We start from the raw sequence: 24,107 nt of genomic DNA on the forward strand, positions 1-24,107 counted from the left end.
TATTCTTTCTCCTCACCACCCTCCCTCCTTCTCAGCCTCTGCTGGCATCTTATATCCTCTCCTGTTTCCAGAAGTCCAAGAGCTAGACTGTCCATGGAGAACAAAGGGTCATTTAAAGGGCCAGGCACATAAAATATTGCATATTCCACCCAGCCCTTGGCTTCTTTGTGGCATTTTGAGGCCTCCTGGTTGTGCAGAAATGGAAGGCTGATGATTTGGGTTCTGGATCACTCCAACTTCACAGCCTCCAGATTCTCCTCCAAAATGATGGTCCTGGCTGACTCCAGAGTTTGGGAAATGATAGGGGAAGAGAGACTGACTGACTCAGGTGCAAGATTCAAGGGGATGGAGCCCAGAAACCTCGTTCATCAAGACAGTGTCTTTACTGCAGCTTCACATTCACATGAAGCTACCCATTTGGAAGGGTACAGCTACATGGTACTAAGGACAGACTGGAGGCTTTACAGCCGAATATCTTGTTAAAGCAAAACAAAACCTACCACCAAGGACAGTTATCTCTTCTCCCTGACCCTGGCCTCCAGCCATCTGCCCTCATCTCTGTGGATCTGCTGTTCTGGATGTTTAACACATACTTGATGATGGTGATGATGATGACGGTGGTGGTGGTAGTTGTGATGATGATAAAGAATAGGAGGAGGATGTGTGTGTGTGTGTGTGTGTGTGTGTGTGTGTGTGTGTGTGCTTTTGTGTCTGACTTCTTTCACTTAGCAATAGCATTGTGAACTTTCCAACCTCTCCACCCTCACTGCTCAGCTGACTCCCACAAAATGTGGAGTCACATTTACAGGGAGGAAAAAGAGCTATATTATATTCCAAACCCCAGAGGAGGGGACAGCCCTAGGGCAGCTCTTGGGTGAAGCTTCTCAGTGAGGACTTAGCCAAAACTTGAGCAGTGCCTGGGGCTGGGCAGGTGGAGGAGGGCTTCCTAGAACTTTCAGGTGATGGCCAGACCTAGTGGGACAGGTCTGTAGTGCTGACAACTTGAAGCAAGAGGATTGAAATTTCAAGACCTGCCTGGGCTCCTGAGCTGATCTAAGACCAGCCTGTGCAATTTAGTGAGATCCTAACTCAAACTGGGGTGGGGGAGGGAGGGTGGGGTGTTCAGGAGCAGGGGCTGCAGCTGCCAGTCTAGTTTTGAACACCCCACCTGGGGAATATGACAGGTTATGCCCCCCCAATCCTCTTTACTCCCACCTATTCCTCCTCCCCTTCCTCCCACACCCACACCCACACCCACACTATCCACACCCACCAGGGATCTTGTGGGTCAGAAGGCTGGCCCTGCTCTGAGCTGCTCAAGTGCTTCCCAAGTTACCAATGAGAGATAGGGATAGCAGTGCCTCCCTTGCTATGCCCCGCCTCCTCCGAATTCAATAACATCCTCACTTCCCTAGCTGGCCTCAGAGACTCCAAAAGCTTTGACCAGTGCTGTCATTCTGCAGACCAAAGCCATCCATAATCATGTCACTGCGAGACTGCCAGGTATGCTTACGGGTTCTGCTGGGTTCTCCTCGGGCTGCGAATTGGCACAGTGCCAAGCAGTGGAGCTCAAACCTGCAGGTCACCTGAGTCAGGCAGGAAACTTTAACCTTAGCCCACTGTGCATATGCATGCAGCCCGGGGCAGAGGGGACTGCAACGTGGTTCCCAATCAGGTGCACCAGTGGAAGCTTGTGAACTGGGTTTGAATCCAGGGAACGGTTCATTTGAAGCCACCCATTTTGGGGCGTTGGGTTTTGAGCCCATTTTTTCAGGAAGATGAAGGCAAGATTTCCAAGTCCTGGAAAGTGCAGCTTTTTGCTTGCCAGGACTTAAGGGCATGTCCCATGCCCAAGGGTGACATGGTGAATCCTGACACAAAAGGCAGCCATAGTAATCTGAAGGTTTTCCAACTGAAGGCTTGGTGGGACTCCTGCCAAACAATGAAAGAGGAGGTGCTAGGTGTTGGTAGGTAGTACACACCTTGCTAGGCCCGTGACAAGCCAGATATCCCTCAGGTTATACATTTGAACTCTAACCTCTTCCACCAAGGGCCAGGCTTCCTACCACACCTGGTAATGACCCTCCCATTTGCTGTCTGCCTTCTGGCTGACACTTGAACTCACTTCATTGGATCCTTTAAGGTATTTTACAGAATAGTAACCAAGGGTTTGGGGGTTCAGCCCAGGAAAACCCATTGTCCCTTTCCTGTTGTGTAGGCATGGAAGGATGCTGGTCTCCCACTCTCAACCACAAGCAATGAAGCCTGCAAGCTGTTTGATGCCACCTTGACCCAGGTATGCTGGCCCAAGAGACTCATGGTCCTCCTTGAAAGATTCTGAGGAGGGCTTTTGACTGGTGAATGGTCTGCACTGCAGTGAAGAGCTGCCCTTTGCCACAGAGGTCCAACAATATGGGAAGTATCCCTGCCTGTCCCAGCAACCCTGTCCCCAAGGTTTCCAGTCCAAGGGTAGACAGCAATAAATGCCCCAAGGGGACGTGAAAATGTTGAGCCTCCAGAGGTGCCCCACTGTGACCTGCTGAGGGTTTGCTGTGGGCTCTGCCACAAAGGCATGGGGTATTCTGAAGCTCTTACTGTGTTCACTGGACCAAGGCTTTCCACCCATTCCCAGACACTCCTACACCAGTGAATATCCTATAGTTCAGAGACTTGGGAGCTTACAGGGGGCAGGGGCTCAAAAGGAAGGTCCATGTAGCTTTCTTGCCAGATGGGATCATAAAGACTCAGAGAATTGAACTAACAAGCAAACATTATCCACTAAGTCAGAGGCAGAGCCAAGGTGTGCCTCCATCTGAAGACACAGATGGAAAGCGAACACTGGCCTTTCTATCTTCCGGCCTCTGCATCTCTAACTGTAATGAATACCGGTCATAGTCTTTCTCTTGGTTTCTACTGTAGCCCAGACTTGCCTGGAACCCACAGCAACCCTCCTGACTCAGTCTCTGGGATTAGATACCATACCCAGTTTAGGAATTATTTCTGAGAGAAATGAAGCAGGAATTGTGTGAGCAAACTCTGGGGGCTCCTCTCCATGCTGAAGAGGGGGACATGCCACACCTCATCCCTGGGGAAGGGCCTGCTTTCCCATAGTTCTCTACTGGCAGTGAGCATCCCCAGGCCTGGGAAGTGTCATCCAATCATGTGTATTTAGTCTCTTCCTAGAAGATCCACTAAGTTATACCTCTTTTGAATTATAGTCCAGAAAACACTCAGCATTCTAGAAAGAAAAATAACTGAGGTCTGGGACTCCCTCAGTAGTAGAGCTGTGTGAGACTGGAGTTTGATCTCCAGCACCCCTGACCAATAATTAATTAATCAATCAATCTGAGTCTAGATACATGCCCTCACTGATACTAAGGGCCTTGAGGACAGATCGGTTCTGCATTTCTCTTTCCAGTATGTCAAGTGGACCAATGACAAGAGTCTTGGTGGCATCGAGGGCTGCTTGTCAAAGCTCAGGGCAGCAGATCCGACCTTTGGTGAGTAAAGCTCTCTCCCTTGGTAGACAATTGCCTGTCACACTCCCTGACTGCAGGGACTCACTTGTCACTTGGCTGGGAGGGCACACTGGTGGCTGTGGCTGGCTTGACATGGCACAGAGTGGAGAATGATGACAGCTACCCTTGCATTTGGAACCCCGGCTGCCCCTGTGAGGATTCCATTTCTAGGGAAGGCTCTAGGTCCATGGTTCTCAACCTTCCTAATGCTGCTAAAGTTTAATGCAGTTTCGTGTGTTCCGCTTCCCAACTCTAAAATTACTTCGTTGCTACGTCACAACTGTTTAAGTTTGCTGCTATTATGAATCATAGTATAAATACCTGTTTTCTGATGGCCTCAGGTGACCCCTGTGAAAGGGTCATTCGTCCCCCAAAGGGGCTACACCCTCAGATTGTGAACTGCTAGCCTGGATCTCTAACTATCATCAGTTTGACATAAAATGCCACCTCTACTTCTTAGGTGAGGAAATGGAGGCTCATGTGAAAGTGAGGCACATACCTAAGTCTGGCTGGCTCTGAAGCCAGGATCCTAGAACACAAGAGATGGCTCTTGAAACCTTTCTCGGGGGTCTCGGGACTCAAGGGACCTCCAGAGCCACTAAAGCTGAATGGGAATGGAGGGCAGAACCTGGCCCATGGGAGACCCTTGTGTGTATTGGACTGGGGGAGGTCAGTTGAGTACATTTCAGAACCCCGGATGTGTGGCCCAGGTGTTGTGTGAGGTTCCTGGGATTTGAGATTTATGAAAGGGAGACAGATGTTAGGGACGTTCTTAACACCTGCAGCAACGTAGCCCAGCTAAAGCCAGGGCAAGCCAAATGCAGCCGTAGGGACAGCTAGTGGTCAGGGTGGGCTCAGGCTGTGAGCAGGGTTTCATAGCGGGGTGGGTGTTAGGAGCTTGGGCGGGGGGTTGTGGAGGGTAAAAGTATCCTAGTATTCTGTTTCTTTTTGCCAGGGCAGAGTCAGTGATTTAGTTTTGCACACTAGGGGGCACTCTATCTTTCTCAATGGGGTTGTGAAGCATGGGTAGAGAGCATCACACCTTCAGGAAAAACTACCCACCTCACCATCATGTGTGAGGGCCATGAGACAGGATCAGAGTCTGGACCTCAGGGATTGCTGACTCTGTTCCCTGAACAGCATTAACTGGCCATTCCAGGAAGCCCAGGCTGCTTATAGCAGTAATATCAGCTGATGAACCGACTGGCAGTTCCTGCCAGGTCCATAAGGGCAGAGGGAAGCACTTCAGACCTTGGCGTTCTACAGAAAGCTCAATTAAAACATACCTTTCGTGACTTGAGAAGTGCTGCTGAAGCCACTACCTGCTGAAGGCCAGGGCTGAGCTCCCGGTGTTGATGGTGGTCTTGCACACAGTGAGGCCCCTGTCAGGTCTTGATAGCAAAACTTGAGGGATGTGGGGCTGGGCTGGGACCGAGTGACCAGCTGTTTCCCATTCTTCTGTCAGCCATGGGCCTTGCCATCTCTAACGGCCTTATGCTCATTGGCTCGGGAACCTCCGTGAAGCTGGACAAAGACCTGGACCTGGCTGTGAAGACCATGGTGGAGCTTTCCCAAACCCAGACTCTGACACCTCGGGAGCAGCTGCATGTGTCTGCGGTGGAGACATTTGCCAAGGGGTGAGGGGCCTCCCTGGGCTGAGGGTTGGGGCTCCTGTGCAAGGCGATGCCTCAGAGTTTCAGTGGGGCAAGCTGTTGCTCTGCCCCAAATTGAATGCTGAATGAAGAAATATTTAGCAAGCGTTTCTGGCTTAGGGTTCAGAATAGTTTATTATGGCTCATTAACATGGTTATTTGTTTAATCACAGCACCCAGGAGTGAGATGAAAACAATAGACCCTTTTAGTTCTTGCCCCAGAGGCCATATTCATCCACTTTCTATTGTTGTAACAAAATACCTGAGACAATAAATTTATAAAGAAGAAAGGTTAATCTTGGCTTATGGTTTCAGAGGCTTCAGTCTATAGGAACTTACCTTATTGCATATGAGGCTATGGCAAGACAATATATGTCTATAACATGTTGGTTTTTCTGTGCAGTGCTGGGTGGGACCAGACACCGGAGCCCTACATGCTGTGCATTCGCCAACTACATCCTTAGCTCTTGAGGGAATTTCTCTTTCTTTTTGGTGGGGGTGGGGCAGGGTGTGGAGGAACAGGGTTTCCTTGTGTAACAGTCCTAGTTATCCTGGCACTTTCTTTGTAGACCAGGCTGGCCTTGAACTCACAGAGATCCTCTTGCCTCTGCCTCTGGAGTTCTGGGATTAAAGATGTGTTGGCTTTGAATTTCTCTTAATTGGAAACATTTTTTCCCACTAATGACGATTCGTATACAAAGTAACGGGTGTTTCACTCTTTGTTCTCCTCAGTATCACTCCTGCTGTCTGTCCTCAAGCCCCTGCCCCTTGCTAGCCCGCCTGCTTCCTTTCCTTTGCCTTTGTCTTCATGTCACATGTCCTCAGTCTGTCGCCCCTCTATTCCCTCCCCCTTCACACTGCACCCCCTTTTGGTTTTGTGACCCATTTATGACACACATGCACAATTATGACTTTTTTATACATTTTATGTTTATCATTTTATTGTTTTTGGTTTTTTTCTTTTGTTTGGTTGGTTTTTTGTTTTCTTTTCTTTCCTTCTTTTTTTCTTTTGAGACAGGGTTTCTCTGTATAGCCCTGGCTGTCCTGGAACTCACTTTATAGACCACGGAGGCTGGTCTTTAACTTAGAAATCCACCTGCCTCTGCCTCCCAAGTGCTGGGATTAAAGGCGTGGGCCACCACTGCCCAGCCTGCATTTGTTTTTTTATTTATCTTTGTGTGCGAGTTACAGGAGGGTGGCCATGCCTGAATTTTACTGCTGCTGGGGATTTGAACTCTGGTTTTGTGTAGCAAGCACTCTTACCCACTGTGCCTTCCCCAGCCCCAGATATAGTCACTTAAAGCACCTCAGGCAGATAGCGACACCAGATGACAATCCTCTCTCTGTGGATGGGAACTTCATGCTCAGTGTGTTCTTCCAGGAACTTCGCCAAAGCCTCTGATCTCTGGGAACAAATCCTCCGGGACCACCCAACAGACATGTTGGCCCTGAAGTTTTCCCACAGTGCCTACTTTTACCTGGGACACCTGGAGCAGATGCGGGATTCCGTGGCTCGAGTTTACCCCTTTTGGACACGTGACATCCCCCTTAACAGGTACATGCCATTAAGAAATTACATCATTTTGTTCTTTCTCTCCTCTGCCCTAAAAGCATAGAAACTCTATTGGCCCCAGCCTGAAGCTAATGAGACTCCTGCTGCTAACCTAAAAGACTTCCTTTCCTTTGTTTGATCTTCATCCCATCCTGTGAACAAGGTAGTACCAACTGTGGATCAGTCACATAGGATTTTTTTGTTGCAATGACAAGCATCCCCAAGATTATATTCTCCAAGGCTTAATACTCGTAGTTTCTATTCATTGTTAGTTCTATTATTTGTAAAATGGTATATAATTCTGTAACCCAGCTTGGCCTCATTTTCATGGCAATCTCATGGCTCGAGACCTGGCTATTTCCTGTTCATCTGTATAGGGCCAAAGGTTCTGTGGCCGCATCCTTCTCTATTTTCAAGATGGTTAGAGCAATGACCTCTGGGAATAGCAGTTGGTACAAGGGAAAGGAGTGCTCTCCAGAGAGTAGCTTAAGCAACATCTGGCAAATTCAGAACCTGTAGGGCAGGATACCAGGCTGGACCCCCACAGAAGTCCACTCAACTTCCTCTCTGTATCTAAAGGCAGCCAGAAGAAAGATGGAGTGTCTTTTTTTTTCTAGTATTTTTTCTCTATGACTGTCACCTAATTAGGTAAGACCCACCCACATTATTGGGAAACTTTGTAAAAGTAACTTTTTATTTTCCAGTAGTAATTGTTCTAAACCTTAACTGCCTCTGCCTGCTACCCTAGGCCTAGTCCTGGAAGCTTCTAGCCTCCAGACAATCTTACCTTGCATAAAAGGTTTTCAGGCTCTGAAACTTGCTGAATAAGCTTACCCTTTCTAGTTCTTTCTGAACTCTGGCTGGCTGGTTCAAGTCAGCTGTTCTGGATCAAACTTCTCTCCAAGCTGACTGATTCAATCTGCCCTCCCACCCCCTGTCTCCATCTCTGTCTCTCTCTGTCTCTCTTCTTGGGCTCTGACTGGATTGTTCTGCCTGGAGTCACACTAACTCTGGCAATCTGTTCTAATCATCTGGCTCCTTCTTCTCCTTTGACTCTTTCTATCTTCATCTGTGTGTTTATCTTGTTCCCTCTTCAACCTGTCTCTGTAAAACTCTCCTGGTAAAACTGCCTCCCCAACTCCCCTTGCATTGCTCCCTCAGTAGCCTTTGTTTCCTCTCCTCATGAGAGTTGAGCATAACCTTTCTGTCAGACCTCTCTCTGATTGATCACTGTGTCTGCCACTCAACTAGACATCACTTTCAAACATTGGTGTTTCCTTCTACAAATGAACTTTACCTTCATTGTTTAGGATTCAGTGCGTGTACTATGGGTGTGTCTGTATTCCAGTCAGAGGGACGAAAGGTGTCCCTAAGGCTAAGGTGGTCTTAAGGCCTGAACCATGCCACAGATGAAAACATTTTTTCCCCAGTAAATAACACAATCTTGGGTTCACAGTGTGATCAAATATCCTGCAACAATACTTGTTTCCAAGTCTACTGATTTAGTAGTTAATCACACCCAATACAAGTACCTTTGTGGAGACCCTCAGAATGGTGCTGGACCACCAGGTCCAGGTACCGTGGTTCAGCCAAATTGATGATTAAAGGATTCATGAGCTACTAGTACCTGACCTACAGTTAGCCCTTGGTAAACTTTTTAAGATTTATTTATTTTATTTATATGAGTACACTGTAGCTGTCTTCAGACACATACCAGAGGAGGGCATTGGATGCCCATTACAGATGGTTGTGAGCCACCATGTGGTTGCTGGGAATTGAACTCAGGACCTCTGGAAGAGCAGTCAGTGCTCTCAACTGCTGAGCCATTTAAAGTCACCTGTAAGCCATTGCTCTCTAGTAAAAGATGCCACTTGCCCCTGTGCTTGTCAGTAAGGTGACACCTGAGTCTCAGATAGCAGCATCTATCTCCACTCTGTCCCAAAGGGACACCGGATAGAGCCTTTCTGTCACCTATGACCAACCAACCACCTTGGGGTTCAGTGACAGGGTGACTGATGAGAAATGCAAGTTTGTAGTCATTTAGAGTATGTGGGACAGACTGAGGGTGAGCTGGACTAAAGGGGCCCTGGAATCTGGTTCTGGGGAGCAGCAGGCCTGGGAGGAGCTACCCATAACACTAGGCTTCCCAAGAAGATGCCTGTGGACCAGCAGCTCTCAGCCTGTGGGTCTCAACCCCTTTGGGGGTCAAATGACCATTTTACTGGGTCTCCTAAGATATCAGAAAACAGATATTTACAGTAGGATTCATAACAGCAGCAAAATTAGTTGTGAAGTAGCAACGAAGATGACTTTGTGGTTGGGGGTCCTCACAACATGAGGAACTGTATTAAAGAGTTGCAACTTTAAGAAGGCTGAGAACCTTCCTAAGGAGAATGCTGTCCCTTTGTCTTCAGGAAAGATTAAAACAGCTGAGCTCTGCTTCACTCTGGGTTATGGGGCGTATTTCTCATGGCTGCCCCCTGCTGGTGGCTCACAGCAGTGCAGATTCGTCCACCTCCCTAAAAGGCCTGAGGGGAATCAGGGTTCCAGCAAGTTCTCATTCCCTGACACCAGCTCTACACTGGCTTCTTACCACGGGGAAAACAGTGATCAGATCACTTCCCACCACATCACACCTCTGTTCGCTCTGCGAACACTGTGTATCTAAACTCAGTCACATACAAGCCCTGGGCTTGAGGACTCTAGCCTACCCCGCTGGGGGACTCCATTACCTCTGCACCTGTGTGTGTTCTTGGGCATTGAAGTCTTTTCTGTGTTTTCAGCTATGTGAAAGGCATCTATGCTTTCGGACTGATGGAAACCCACTTCTATGACCAGGCACAAAAGCTTGCCAAAGAGGTGAGTGGGTCCTTCTCAAGGTGTGAGGTCCCTCATAAGGGGACCAAGCAACCCTGCCTCCCCACTTTGGAGTATCCTCACTCTAAGGGAAGAGCTGGTATTAGGGGAAGCAGCTACCTGTCTGGTACGCGTTTAATCCGCCCGAGGTCCTCAAACAGAGGAGATAGTGAGGCTTGGGGGTCACCAGAGTGCTCACTCATGCTTCTGTGAGCCCCACGTGGCTCCAGAGCCACAGGGCTAAGCAGGACTGGCTTACTGCAGGAGAGCCAAGCAAACCTTGGATCTTCCTCTGTGAATTACACCTTTCCACTGGGTCTAGCCACGTCTGGGGCTTGAGGTGGGTGGGGGTTTCACATAAATGTTTCCTAGGTCAGGGCCTGATCCTGTTATGTTCTTCCGCCCTGAGTGGAGGGCTCCCTATCTTGCCCACAGCTTGTCTCTTAGCTTTCACTCTTCACTTGGGGTGCCTACCAGTGGGAGGGTGGAGCCAGCATGGAACCTGCTAGATGCTTTAGCCTCGGACAGTGTGTTCTGTTTTCTGCTGGGATGGGCTGGCTGACCTGGAGCTCTGGAGTCTCCCCTGTGGGCCTGGACCCAGGGTCACGTGACTGACAGGCCCGGGTACAGGGTCATGTGACAGGCCCAGGCCCCGGGTTGCTCAGGCTGTGGAAGCTGTCCTCTACTGCTCTTGTCCTTGCAAGAGTAGAAGCCAAGGTGCAAGGAGACATCGCCATGCTTGCACAGAGAGTAACATGCGCTTCATGGCACTTTGATGTGCCTGCTCCTGCCAAGGATCTCTGCTCACACTGTTAAAGACCTTAGTGCCCAGGATATGTGGAAGGGCCAGCATCTTGTCATTCACCACCAGAGGATGGAACAGTCTACACTGTTCTTATAGCCTAGAAAGGAAGGCAGCCCCAAAGATCATCATGGGAAACTGAGGCATGGGACTCTTGGGTAGCATATTGCTGATGACCCAGGAAGCAAATCTTGGTCTTCCTAAGCCTCAGTTTTCTTCATCTGTGAGGCTGGCAGAGATCCCCTCCTCAGCAGCCTGCTGTGGTGTGCAAGGTACATATTGGTACCCCCAAGACACGTAAGAAATGGGGCTGGTGTTGCGATTGTCACTATTCTGAGTTAGAGCCCAGTCCCCACCCTTGCTCTTGCTGGGCCCAGGCAACCAGGCTAACTGCTGTTTCCTGTGTCCTTCCCTCTCCCGCCCCGTGGAGGCTTTATCTATAGAACCGACGGACGCGTGGTCAGTGCACACTATGGCCCACATACATGAAATGAAAGCAGAGGTCAAAGACGGGCTGGAGTTCATGCGGCATTCCGAAGGCCACTGGAAGGTATGAATTGAGCCTTGGCGGTGGACATCTGCTGGGCGATCCAGTCTGACACCCAGAATTCCCACAAGACTTGCTAGTGGGGTTTGCAGATATGGCTTAGCTCCCTGGGAGCTTAGGATCAGCTTGGAGGCATCCCTGACAGCCAAGCATCCCTGGGCGCCTCACAGCTCCCCGGTACCTACCAGTGTTTTATAAGTGACTGAATAGTCGGGGTCTGCCTGAGGTATTTTGCTGTGAAAGGAATGGCTATAAAGGGTGCTGGGGAAATAAAAGCCCAGGAAGGGTGGGCATGCTCAGGGCCCTGGGTTACATACATTCCTGCTGCAGCCAGCAGGCTCCACAGAAGGCTCTGCTCAAGGAGTGACCTTAGGGAACACATGGTGAAGTGTGTGGGAAAGAGGCAGGCCGATGGGGTGATGGCCCACTGATGTAGGACTGACATTTAGGGTAAGGATGGTTCAGATCCCCACTGTGCAGCCTGACCCTTTCTGTGGCCTGACTATGTGCCTTCACTGTCTCTGTTCCCTATTCCCACCTTTACTCATCCCTGCTCCTGACTGGCTGGTGCTCCCTTTGGAGGCCATTTCCTCCTGGCCCACTAGCTGTCATAGCCTTTCTTCCTCTGTGTGTGCCTGTTTTCTCTGGGCTTGCCTCTGGCACATGACCTGAGTCCCTGTCCATGGGTCCTTGCTGCCCTGCCTTCTGTGCCACAGCAGGCTACAAGGGTACCACCAGCTAGTGCAGAAAGTTCTTTCCGGAGCCTGGCACTGAGTAGTAGATGCTCAGTACTTCAGAGATGAGGCAGGATGGGATGGCCTCCAGTATCCCTCTGAGTGGTTCCCTGGGCTCAGGCTGTGATTGACAGCCAGGGCAATGCCCAGCATCTCTAGGTGTGTTTCTAGGTGCAGCTGACTAACAGAGAGGATTATGAACATTCAGCCTGTTCTAATGATGCCTAGAATCTAATGATTCCAGGGTCTGGAAAATTCTGGGGTTCCGCCAAGAACCTAAAGCCAGAGAAGCCATTTTTTCCTGAGACTTGATAGGCAGATACTGAAAGGTTTTTGTGGATAGGGTGGGGAGCACGACTTGGCCTCATCCTCCAGTTGGCCTGGCTTCTTCTCTTGTTCACATTCTTCCCCCAGAACACAAACATTACCCGACTTCTGTGTATGTGTGTGTGTGTGTGTGTGTGTGTGTGTGTTTGCACAAATACAGAAATACCTGTATGTGGATGTAAACACACATGTATTTGTGTGCATATGGAAGCCACATTGTCATTTCTCAGGTGCCATCTTCCTCGGTTTTTGAACAGGGTCTTTCCCTAGCATCTGGAGCTTAGGCAAGACTGGCTGGCCAGAAACCCTCCTGTGATTATGGGCCTACACAATCAGATCCAGCTTTGACCTGGGTTCCAGGAGTTAAACTCATGTCTTCATGCTTACCCAACAAACATTGTACCAAGTGAGCATCTCTCCTGCCCAACTTGGAACTTGTGAGCCTCTGTTTCTACCTCCCTGGTGCTGGGATCACAGATGTGGTCCTCAATACCCAGCTTATCAGATGCTGGGGATTGAACCAGGGGTTCGTGCAGGATACAAACTGAACTATTGACCCAGCTCACAGGTGCTCAGACATTTTTTTAATTCTTTCTCCAGGACTCTGATATGCTGGCTGGCCATAATTACTGGCACTGGGCCCTGTACTTGATTGAAAAGGTAGGGTGCTTGTGAATTTGGATTGTCTCACCCAGCACAGAAGTCCAAAGAATAGGTTGTTCCTAGTTCCTCACTATGTGTCTGACTTCCATGCAGCACCTTTGTGTGTTGGTGCAAAAGATGGGGTCTTAGTTAGGGTTTCTATTGCTGCAATGAAACTCCATGACCAAAAGCGAGTTGGGGAGGGGAGGGTTTACTTGGCTGACATTTCCACATTGTAGTCCAGTCATTGAAGGGTTGCAAGACAGGAAGTCAAACAGGGCAGACACCTGGAGGCAGGAACTGATGCAGAGGCCATGGAAGAGTGCTGCTTACTGGCTTGCTCCCCATGGTTTGCTCAGCCTGCTTTCTTACAGAACCTAGGACAGCCAGCCAGAGATGGCCCCACCCACAATGGGCTGAGCCTTCCCCTGTCAATCACTAATTTTAAAAAAAGCCTTACAGGTCTATCTACAGCTAGGTCTTAGGGAGATATTTTCTTAATTAGGGTTCCCTCCTCTCAGATCAGCACAGGTGGTGTCTAAAGCAAGACAGCAGTCATATTCCAAGAGCTTTGCAAGCTGCCCTCCTCAGAGACATTTTTCACTCTTAGGAAGCAGGACTCATATGGCTTATCAGTTACTTTTCTATTGCTGTGATAAAACCCTGTGGCCAAGGCAACTTGTAGAGAGAAAGGTTTATTTGCCTTATGGTTCCAGAGGCATAAGAGCCTCAATCTCGGCGGGGAGGCGTGTCAGCAAGCAGCAAAGGTGGTTGCAGGAACTGAATGGCCAGAGCTCACCTCATCCAAGCACAGAACAGCAGGGACTGAGAGTAGGGTGAGGCCTCAAGCTCTCAAAGCCCACCCCTAGTGACACACTTCCTCCAACAAGGCCACACCTTCTAAACCTTCACAAACAGCACCACCTACTGAGGACCAAGTATTCAAACATGGGGGTTGGGGGGGGGGGGCACTCTTATTTACATCACCATAGGTGGTGTGAAATCAAGTGCTTGGGATATAGGGAGGGTCTCAGATTGGACTAGAAATTCTAGGATGAGAAGGGGAGGGGGGCAGGTGATGGATACAGGCAGGGTCCTGTTTGTCAGGGTTCCTTTCTTAGAAGTGTTACCATAGAGAAAGACATGGAGGGTCCTGGCTCACCTTCCCCCCACCACCACACACACACTGGGCTGCCACTGAGTCCTGCCCATCGCCCTTTGGGGGCCTTGGTCAGCTATTCCTGGTGTCTTTCCAAGCATCGCTTTTTTGACTTCTCCAGATATTAATCGCAGTGATTTCACCTTTGCAGGGAGAATACGAGGCTGCACTCACCATCTACGACAACCATGTAAGTGCATTTATGGTTTGTGCCTGCAGTCAGCCATCTTTTCTCTCAGCCTCTGGGCCAGCTGTCATTGTCCCTGCCAGAGCAAATGGTGGGAGAGTGCCCCCAGTTCTCAGATAAGGCTTTGTGGGGTTGGCTGCCTTCACGAGCCATGTCCTGACTCAGTGTCATAGAGCCTCTGCTGAGTGTCACCCATGGTGTTTGGAGACTGATGTGTCTGAGGAATCACTGGGCTTTTCTGTCCTTTCTGATGGGTATTCTCCTCTTTTTTTTTTCTTTTCTCTTCTTTTCTTTTTTCCCTCCTACATACAACATGTATTCATTTTTTATTAATTAATTAATTCATTAATTAATTAACTTTTCATCCCAGTAGCAGCCCCCTCCCTCCACTCCTCCCACTCTCACAAGTCCCTCCCCAACCCATTACCTCCTCCCCTTCTCCTCAGAGAAGGCGGAAGTCCCCTGGGTATCACCCCACCATCAGACACCAAGTCAAAACAGAACTAAGCCCATCCTTTCCTAAAAAGGCCTGACCAGGCAGTCCAGCTAGGGGAAGGGGATCCAGTGATAGGGAACAGAGACAGCCCTCCAACCCTCACCCTGTCTCCCTCCAATTGTAACATGGAAGGATATGCTTAATGAGGTAATTCATCTGTCCATAGGAAGTTTTGTTTTGTTTTCAATTTTTATTCATTTATTTTAAACTTTAAAATATCAGGCAGGAGCTGTAAGATGGCTCAGTGTTTAAGAGCACTGTGTGTTCTTTCAGAGGACCCGAGTTCAATTCCCAGCACTGACATGGCAGCTTAGGACTGTCTGTGACTCCAGTTCCATGGGATCGGGCACTCAACACAGACATGCAGGCAAAGCACCAATGTACATAAAAATAAATCTTCAAAAGTCAGAGGCAGGCGTGGTGGACCCAATCTTTGATCCCAGCACTTAGGAGGTGGAGGCAAGGTATCAGATCTCTGTGAGTTACTGCCATCCTGGTCTACATAGTGAGTTCTAGGACAACCAGAGCTATATAATGAGACCCTGTCTCCAAAAAAAAAAAAAAAAAATCGCATTCATTGATTTTGTATGTGTATACACCACATGACATGTATGTAAAAGTCAGAGGAGATGGTTCTCCTTCTACTGTGTGAGTTCCAGGGATCAAAACTGGCTTGGCCTCACAAGTGCCTTTACTGAGCTATATGCTCAGTTGTGCGTTCATGTGTGTTTTAGTGTTTTAATTTTTTAATGATTTATTTATGTGTATGAGTGTTTTGCCTGCATGTATGTATGTGCACTACACACATGCCTGGTGCCTCAGAGGTCAGAAGAGGGAGCTTAGAGATGGTTGTGAGCTGCCGTGTGAGTGCTGGGAATTGAACCCGGATCCTCTGGGAAGTGCAGCCAGTATCTTAACCATTAAGCCATCTCACCAGACCCCTGCTTGTTTTTATTGCTATAAATCTATGCTATAAAAGTTCATCTGCTCATGGTGGCACAGACCTGCAGTCCTAGCTAATCAGGACGCTGGGACAAGAGGATTGGAAGTTCCCAGCACCTGGGCTATGAAGTCAGTTCAAGGCTGGCCTGCGCAACTCAGCGAGTCCTAAAACAAGGCCTGGGGATGTCAGTGTTAGAGCACTTGCTTAGCAGGCATGAGATCCAAGGTCCAACCCCAGTGTTCCATGAGAAAGGAAGAAAAGGAAAAGTTGTGGGGCTAGAGAGATGGGCCAGTGGTTAAGAACACTGACTGCTATTCCACAGGACCAAAGTTCAATTCCCAGCACCCATATGGCAGCTCAAAACTGTCTCTAACCCTCAGTTCCAGGAGACCGGATGCCCACTTCTGGCCTCTGTAGGCACCAGGCACACATAAAGTCAAAATACTCAGATGTGTAATATAGTGATAGTGGTGATGATGATGATGGTGGTGATGGTGGTGGTGGTGGTAGTGTTGGTGATGGTGGTGGTGGTGGTAATGGTGGTGATGGTGGTGGTGGTGGTGGTGGTGGTGATGGTGATGGTGGTGTTGGTGATGGTTGTGATGGTGGTGGTGGTGGTATACCATGCCTGCATTAGCATACTGACTTTGCTGGGGCCCATCCTACTGGCCAACCCCTGAACCTTGTCATCTCCCCAAACTCAAATTCCCTCTGAGTCCCTAGACATTCTTTGAAAGGGAAAGCTCCCCAGCAAGGTCTTAGTAATAATATCTTGGCACAGAGTGGTCATAATGTGGGGATCAGAACACCAGACTAGAGTCCCGTGGAGGAGTCCTTCTATTATGACCAGCTTCTTACAAAGAAATGGAGGTGACCTGCGCTGTGTGTTCTAAGGTCTGGTGTAGACAGGTCTCCTCGTGATGAATCTAGAAACATGACCAGGCAAGATATGAGTCTTTAGGCATAGGGCTTGGTGGGGGGCAATTGACAGGGCCCAGTACTAATCCTGGGTACACAGTGGAGTGGGCTCGTGCGTGCATGCATGCGTCCATGCGTATGTGCTCTTCATACATTCTGGCAAGTACAGTTGCATAATCCCTTAGTTGGAGCTATCTATGGTCCTGCAGTTTATCTTATCCAGGATGCTGAGAAGTGATACAGGTGATGGGTGCTGGTAATGATGCTTATTGCTACTGTTTGCTAAGGGCTTTTTCTGTTCAAGCAATGCCCATGGCTCAGATGGCAACTCCTTCCAGCTCTTCCCATGGTCCTGTCATTACTTGGCCCTCTAAACCTGGTCTCCCATGACCCTTGTCTTCCAGATCCTCCCCAGCTTGCAGGCCAGTGGTGCCATGCTGGATGTGGTGAACAGCTGTTCCATGCTCTACCGTCTTCAGATGGAAGGTAGCTGGGTCTCATCCCTCTCCCCACACGAGGGAAATCACGATTGCTGGTCCTGAGGGTGAGGCCATGGGATGAATGAGCCTGGTTGCAACTCTGCATGCCAGCTTATGCAACGGCCTCTTAGCCAGTCCAAAGCAACTGACCTAGCCTCTACTGCCCTTTATTCTCTGCCCCTCCTTGGTGTGGTAGCCTTAGGCTCTGAACCTTGGCCTCCCCACAGTCTGCCTGGCAGACCTTTCAGGGCACAGGTGCTGCCTGGCTACTGGCAGATGCCTCTTTTTCTAGATCACAGGAGGTGAGAATTTCCCAACTCGCATTGCAGAGCCTGTTACCCCAGGCTTCACAGTTAACCAGACAGGGCTGGCTTCCTGATAGATGATGCTCCACAGAGAGATACTGAGAAAGACAGAAGCTCCAGATTCCCACTGTGAGGGATGAGGTGGGGCACTAAGTAGCTGGCAGGCTGGGAAAGGCCTCTCATTTCGCACTCTCATAAGCAAGGATCACTGTGTTCTTTTTTTTAATTTATTAGGTATTTTTTATGAGTGTTCTGAATATACACCTACATGCCAGAAGAGGGCATCCGATTCCTTATAATTAGTTGGTCATGAGCCACCATGTGGTTACTGGGAATTGAACTCAGGACCTCTGGAACAGTGGCCAGGGGATCTTAACCACTTAGGTGCTCTCTACAGGTATTAGGCTTGTGATTACCATAGAGAACATTTAACACATTTCTTTTTGGAGTCTATCAAGGCGCTAAGAATAGTTTGGTAGCATGTGACAGTTTTTCAAATCTGCTTTTGACCTCATAAGTTTGCTGCTTTTCCAGGTAAACAAGGAGACCATAGGCCTTGGTGGCCCCACTCACATACTGGCCTCGCCCAGGACAAGATTGTATGGGCTTCTGTGGGATGTGGGTTCAGAGAAACCAAGTATAAGGCATACTGCCGCCTCACACCAAGCCCTGGGCTTTTCTTCTTGTCCCCAGGGGTGTCCGTTGGCCAGCGGTGGCAGGCTGTTCTACCTGTGACCAAGAAGCACACCCGAGACCACATCGTTCTGTTCAACGATGCTCACCTCCTGATGGCCTCGCTGGGTGCACGGGACCTCCAGACCACACAGGAGCTGCTGACCACCCTGCAGGAGGCCAGCAAGTATGCCAGGGCCCGAGACCATGAAGTTTGGGCCCAGCTGAGAGGGAGAATGAATGTGAGGGCTGAGTCAAGGCCCGCTAGGGCTGCTCTGCCTTTCTGCAGAAACCTGAGGGTGAGATCCTTCTGGTTAGGACAGCTTTGAGGCTATCCATGCTTCTAGGAGAGTATCCCCAGGTGAGTGTTTAGGTGGTTATCCCCAGGTGCGTGTCTAGGGGGGTATCTCCAGGTCTGTGCCCTTGTGGGCATGTATCTCCTAGGTGTCTGACCTTCCGAGGTCCAGTTGGTGTCTTCAGGACACAGAGCTGTCTCTTTGCTCTGAGTCTCAGTTTCTTCATCTGTTGGAATGGCACCTTCTGAGCTGACAAGGATGGTCTGGGAAGGACAAATTGCTGCAGACACATGCTCTGTTGGCCATGATAATGTTGGCTGTTGGTGCCTAGGCTCTGCCTCCACTGTCTGCAGTCTTGACCTCTCTGTGAGCACTGTGCCGCCACACAACTTTCCAGATGGGCAAACTAAGGCTGGGGACAGGGACCCCTGCCCTCTCCCTACATTGGATAGATACTTATGTCTCCCCATTCCTAGCAAAGTACCATCAGGCCGCCTTAACTTTGGGTCCCTAGCCCGGGTGAAACTTTGTGAGGTGGGGACACTGAGCTTTGGTCTTGGTGACAGGTCCCCAGGGGAGAACTGCCATCACCAGTTGGCGAAAGACGTTGGGCTGCCCCTGTGCCAGGCCCTTGTGGAGGCTGAGAACGGAAACCCTGACCGAGTCTTAGAGCTCCTTTTGCCAATCCGATACAAAATTGTCCAGATCGGGGGCAGCACCGCCCAGGTGAGCCAGCTGTATAAAGAGAACCAGAGGCTGGAGTGTGTCTTCTGTGTGGTCGGTAGTCATGGGATAGGAGTCTTCCTGTGAGATGCTACCACTAGGATAGGATGATGAAGGTGGTGACTGTCTCTGAGGTTCCTTTGGGTTGGGAGCCCATCCCCGGTGCACATTACAGGTGCCTAACTTGACTGACTGACATTGTAGAGAGATGTCTTCAATCAACTGTTGATTCACGCGGCCTTAACCTGCACCTCCAGCGTCCATAAGAATGTGGCCCGGTGAGCATGGTCCCCTTCCTCCAGCCAGGCACGGGAGGGTGCCCTGCATATGATCTCCCTGTGCACGTTGGCAACTGGTGCTATCTGGCATGCAGGCTTCTGCTTTTGGGGTTCAGAAAGAAAGAGGCCAGCTGGGAATTTGCTTTTCTTTCGTTAGCAGGCTCAGCTTGACAAAGGGAGACAACCAATGCCCCTTTTGTCGGGGAGGAGGTTTGACACAGGGTTTCTCTGTGTCGTCCTGGCTGGAACTTACTCTGGAGACCAGCCTGGCCTTGAATTTAGAGATCTACCTGCCTCTGCTTCCCAAGTGCTGGGATGCCACCAGCACCCAGCCTGTGCCACCCTTTGCCCAGCCTCCTGCCTCCCCAGCTCACCTCCCATTTTAGCCACCCTGAACTACACAGAGAGCCAGTGTGTACCTGCTTTCAAGTCCTTGGGATGTGCTGTGCCCTCTTCCTTGGACAGCTTATCTCCTTTTATTGGTCTGCTCCATTAGGCCTTAGCTTACAGTCTCTTACCTACCTGTGCTGGGTGTGGGATGCGGTGCTGAGTAGATGGATATAGGCCTTGGCTTTACGGAATGCATCGGAATGCATGAAAATCCAATTCACACATAAACATCTGGACAGTTACAGAGTTGTGGTCAGGAGGAAAGGATGGTGGAGGAGCTGCTGAGGGTATGGAGGACCACAGGGGTGTCCCATAGAAGTGTGAAGGGAAGACTAATGCCCAGTGCACTTAGCCAGTGTTCCTGCTTAGGGAGAAAGCAACAACCTGGGACACCCAATACAGGAACTCATGCAGGCCTCACCATTATCCTTTCTTTTCCTGGCTCATCACCCAACCCACCAAGAAAAGGACTCCTAGTTGCTTGCCCTGTGAGAAGAGCTCTAGGCAGGTGCCTTGAGCATTAGGTCAGACTTCTGCTGCTGTGCAGGTGATGGCCAGAAACATTTGAACTAACTCAGAAATGCCATAGGAACATGGCCCTGTTTTTGTGATTCCACATCTATATGCAAAAAGGCACACGCCAGCTAGGAGAACGTGGGCTCTATGAACAGAGGAGGGTGCTGAGGGTTGAGCTGGGGCAAATTCTTGGGTGCAGCGTGGCCCATGCTGGAGGATGCTATATAGCTCAGGTCCTACCCAGGGTAGGGGAGGTAGAGTGCAGGGTGACAGTTGGCACAGCTGTCCCGGAAGACACTGCGGGGTAGGGCATTCCTTCCAAGTGTTTGCCTCTGTATGCAGCCCATCCCTTTCACAGACAAAACCCTCTGCTGTGGTTTTATGTAGTTTGAGTGTGGCCCAGGGTTCTAGAGCTGGATATGTGTTCCCAAGTCTGGAATTGTCGAGAAGGGGGGAAGGGTAGAGAGAGGAGAGCTACTCCAGGAAGGGGGTCGTGGCCCCCCCCCAGGAGATATTAAAGTTCTCAGAGACCCTAGTTAGTGCTCTCCACAGAAGAATGTTATATAATGAAGCCACTCTGCTTAGCTTCTCCTACACGCAGTCATTTTCTTTCCTCCCTCCATTCCTTGTTCACAAAGCCAAGCAGACTAAGAATATGAAGCCAGATAGGGCCTCTGTCTTGGATGTCCAGTCTCTGGAACCTAGCTAAATAAAACCTTTCATTTTTACAAAGTACCGAGCCTCGTATACGTTGTTTTAGCAGCAGAGAATAACTGATACAGTCTATATTGGCTGGGGTGTAGTTCCCTCAGTCCTAAGCTCCAGCCCCTTAACATCACTCACTGCCCACAGAGCCACCATTGTTAATCTGTATCAGTCCTAATCTCCTTGGGGTGGGTGTGACCAAACAAAGCAAACACAGATGACCTGTGGTTCAGACACCAGACATGTGTGGGCTTGATGAGGAGCCCCACCCTCCCCACCCAGACCCCATCCAGCCACAGTTGGGCCTTTACCTCCCACTGGTCCTAGTCTTGCTCTCTCTAAGGCTTTCCTACCCCAACTCTTGCATTTGCTTTTCCTGGACTAGTCTCACATGTGGCTTCCTGCCTGACACCGTGTCTCTTGTCCCTCTCATAATTAGCCCCAGACCGTGACAGCAGCATGAGCTATGAGTTCTTGAGCCATGGCTTTCCCTATGACAGACAAAGCCACCATGATAGTCCCACGCTGGAGTCCTCAGCTCTAGTGTTTATCTCTCATGGACAATCAAAGTACTGTCCAGATGGCTGGATCCATTTTGCCCCTGCTAGTCATGTTCCCACATCCTTCTGGAAGGTTCTATAACAGACACTCTGTGTGTTTCCACAGGAGCCTTCTGATGGAACGTGACGCCTTGAAACCCAACTCACCCCTGACTGAGCGGCTGATCCGCAAGGCAGCCGCCGTCCATCTTATGCAGTGACAATGGCCAGGTCCTTGGCCTACAGCTCAGCACTGACCTCCTGGCGTTAGGTGGACTGCCTTGTTGGGCTAGGGTTAGGAAACAGCTGGGTCTGTTTGCCAGAGGGTAAAGTTCAGTCCTGGTAGAATTCTCCAGATCAGTAGTTTGGTAGAAATAGGAAACACACGTTAATTTTGAGTGATATTCAGAATTCCTCTCAGGGCCAACATGCATTTTTAAGCCTTTAGTTCTAAAGCAGTGCTATCATTTGCAAGTGCCTTGAACATTGTATTTTCTTGTTCTGAAGCCAGCAGGTGTTGGGGGCTGACTTTTAGCAGAAAGCGGCTATCAGCTTTGCAGCCATCTTGAGCCATATACCCTGACCTGAGACTTGGATTACAATAGCCTACAACAGCTGAGAACACTCCGATAATCTTGGTTTAGATACCTTGGGTGTGTGAGATTAAAGGTGTGTGAGATTAAAGGTGTGTAATTTAAGAGTATGACTTAGAAGTGTAGAGATCAGATTTAGAGACAAGGCCTAAGGGCATGATTAAAGGTGTGACCAAAAGGCATGGCTTAGAAGTGAGACATATAAAAGGCGGAGGCAGACATGAGAGAATCAGACTCAGCAGACAGAGGAGACAGAGAAGCAGACACTTAGAGGAAGAGAGACTGAAGAATAAACGGGATTGAAACACACTCTGTCTGGTCTCCATTCTTTGAGTCCGCCCTCACTCTCTCTCTCTTGCTGAACCCCGACCCTCGGACTGGAGCGGCAGCTTGGACCAGGATACAGTGGCCGCCAAACTTGGGGCAGCCCGGGCCTCAACATTTTGCTCGGGCCGCGACATCTTTTGGCCGCCCGAACGTGGCCAGCTTAGGTCCCAACAAGCAGGCAGTGAAGAGATGTAGCCAGTTCATCTGGAAGGTTTAGAAGTATCCGGCCGTGTACATGCACACACACTGCACTAGTAAAACCTTTCCATTTAGTTTTCCTTATCTTCTACACAGGTCCTGCTGTCCCATTTCCCTGGGGAGGGGTCCCAGTGAGCTGCTTGGGGTCCCAGCCAGCAAAGGCATTTCCTTTTTGGGGGAGGGTATCTGTCTCATTGGCTTTATCAGCCCCAGACTACTGCACCTGCCACCATCCCCAAAGATGAGGGGACGGATGCCTTCTGCCTCACTGGGGGATTTGGTGGTGCCAACTGGAGCTTCTCTTTAAACTGCACATGGGAGCAAAGCTTGAGGGGTGTGGCTTCCTTGGCTCTGATTCTGCTCCTGAGTGGGGCTGAGCCCCCAGCTGTCTTAGTTAGGGTTTTACTGCTGTGAAGAGACACCATGACCAAGGCAACTCTTACAAAGGACAATATTGAATTGGGACTGGCTCACAGTTTCAGAAGTTCAGTCCATTATCATCATGTCGGGAAGCATGGCAGCATCCAGGCAGGCATGGTGCTGGAGAGCTGAGACTTCTACATCTTAAACTGAAGGCATCCAAAAGGAGACCACCTTCTGCTTGCAGCCAGCAGGAGGGTCTCTTCCACACAAGGTGGAACTTGAGTATAGGCCCTCCAAGTCCATTACCACAGTGACACACTTCCTCCAACAAGGACACATCTCCTAATAGTGTCACTCCCTGTGGGCCAAGTATTTCAACAGATGAGTCCTTGGGGGCCAAACCTATTCAAACCACTATACCAGCTTGGAGCTGCTCTGCTGTGGCAAATAACCAGATAACGGACATAGCAGCCACCAGGTTTGAACCCATGTCCTGCTTCTGTGACAAGGACATCCCTCCTGGAAGTTGAAGCTGTCTCGCTGCTATCCTCCGGAAGGAATGGTACAAAGGCAATTATGCTCCTCCTGGTTCCTTCAGTTCCTACTTACTTGGGATGGACGGCAGGTATGGGGGTGGGGTGCAGGGTGGAGGTCTCCAAACAGGTGAACTTTGCTCAGCCTGCTCAGAGTCCCTGCAGTCTGCTCACAACTGGACAGGTTCTGCGCATTCATTAAAACAATTTAATTAGCCAGGTGGTGGTGGCACATGCCTTTAATCCCAGCACTTGGGAGGCAGAGGCAGGTGGATTTCTGAGTTTGAGGCCAGCCTGGTCTACAGAGTGAGTTCCAGGACAGCCAGAGCTACACAGAGAAACCCTGTCTCGAAAAACCAAAAATAAATAAATAAATAAAATAAAATAAAATTTAATTGATCTCTTTGACTACCCTCACCTGTGGGCACCTCTGAGCAGCTTCTAAGTGCCAGGTTTGGGTTGCATCCTAGGGAGATGGGCTTCTCTAATTTTTGTGGGATGGGGCAGCAAGTCAAGAAATTGTGTAATTACCATAGGATTTTAAGAGGTACTGTCTCTGTATCATGGAGTCTGGGGACAGGTTCCACGGGGGAGCTTCCTCATGATATTGTGTGTGTGTGTGTGTGTGTGTGTGTATCTATATCTATATCCTTGATTCCAAATAATACACGTTTTACTAGGAAGCAGAGTCTTGCTCTCTCTCTCTCTTCTCTCTCTCTCTTAGCCTTCCAGCCTGCCTGTGGTCTGGTTACAGTGCCTTCTCTTTGCCCCATAGTCCTTGACACCTGCCCTTACTACTGCACTACTTTCTGCTGTGATATCTGGTCAGGAAGTGTGATCTCTGCATCATCCTGCCA

General features: G+C 49.6%; 1 protein-coding gene across 2 annotated transcripts in view; it reads left to right on the forward strand.

Moving 5' to 3' along the window:
• LOC117718757 (tetratricopeptide repeat protein 38-like) overlaps positions 1-22,138 on the forward strand; it is a 36,002-nt gene extending 13,864 nt beyond the window's left edge. Inside the window, exons 3-16 of one of the 2 annotated variants that reach the window (XM_076911831.1) lie at positions 1,416-1,503; positions 2,219-2,296; positions 3,419-3,500; positions 4,984-5,155; positions 6,552-6,725; positions 9,506-9,581; positions 10,811-10,930; positions 12,589-12,648; positions 13,941-13,979; positions 16,738-16,819; positions 17,811-17,976; positions 18,652-18,811; positions 19,013-19,086; positions 21,364-22,138. In XM_076911831.1, the coding sequence (XP_076767946.1) occupies positions 1,483-1,503; positions 2,219-2,296; positions 3,419-3,500; positions 4,984-5,155; positions 6,552-6,725; positions 9,506-9,581; positions 10,811-10,930; positions 12,589-12,648; positions 13,941-13,979; positions 16,738-16,819; positions 17,811-17,976; positions 18,652-18,811; positions 19,013-19,086; positions 21,364-21,457 (1,398 nt within the window). In that variant the 5' untranslated portion in view covers positions 1,416-1,482 and the 3' untranslated portion in view covers positions 21,458-22,138. The remainder of the gene's footprint in view (positions 1-1,415; positions 1,504-2,218; positions 2,297-3,418; positions 3,501-4,983; positions 5,156-6,551; positions 6,726-9,505; positions 9,582-10,810; positions 10,931-12,588; positions 12,649-13,940; positions 13,980-16,737; positions 16,820-17,810; positions 17,977-18,651; positions 18,812-19,012; positions 19,087-21,363) is intronic. The other variant, XM_034516622.2, reaches the window with a different exon arrangement.
• Positions 22,139-24,107: the final 1,969 nt, after the last annotated feature.

The sequence above is a fragment of the Arvicanthis niloticus genome, chromosome 13 (assembly GCF_011762505.2).
Source record: "Arvicanthis niloticus isolate mArvNil1 chromosome 13, mArvNil1.pat.X, whole genome shotgun sequence".
NCBI lineage: Eukaryota > Metazoa > Chordata > Mammalia > Rodentia > Muridae > Arvicanthis > Arvicanthis niloticus.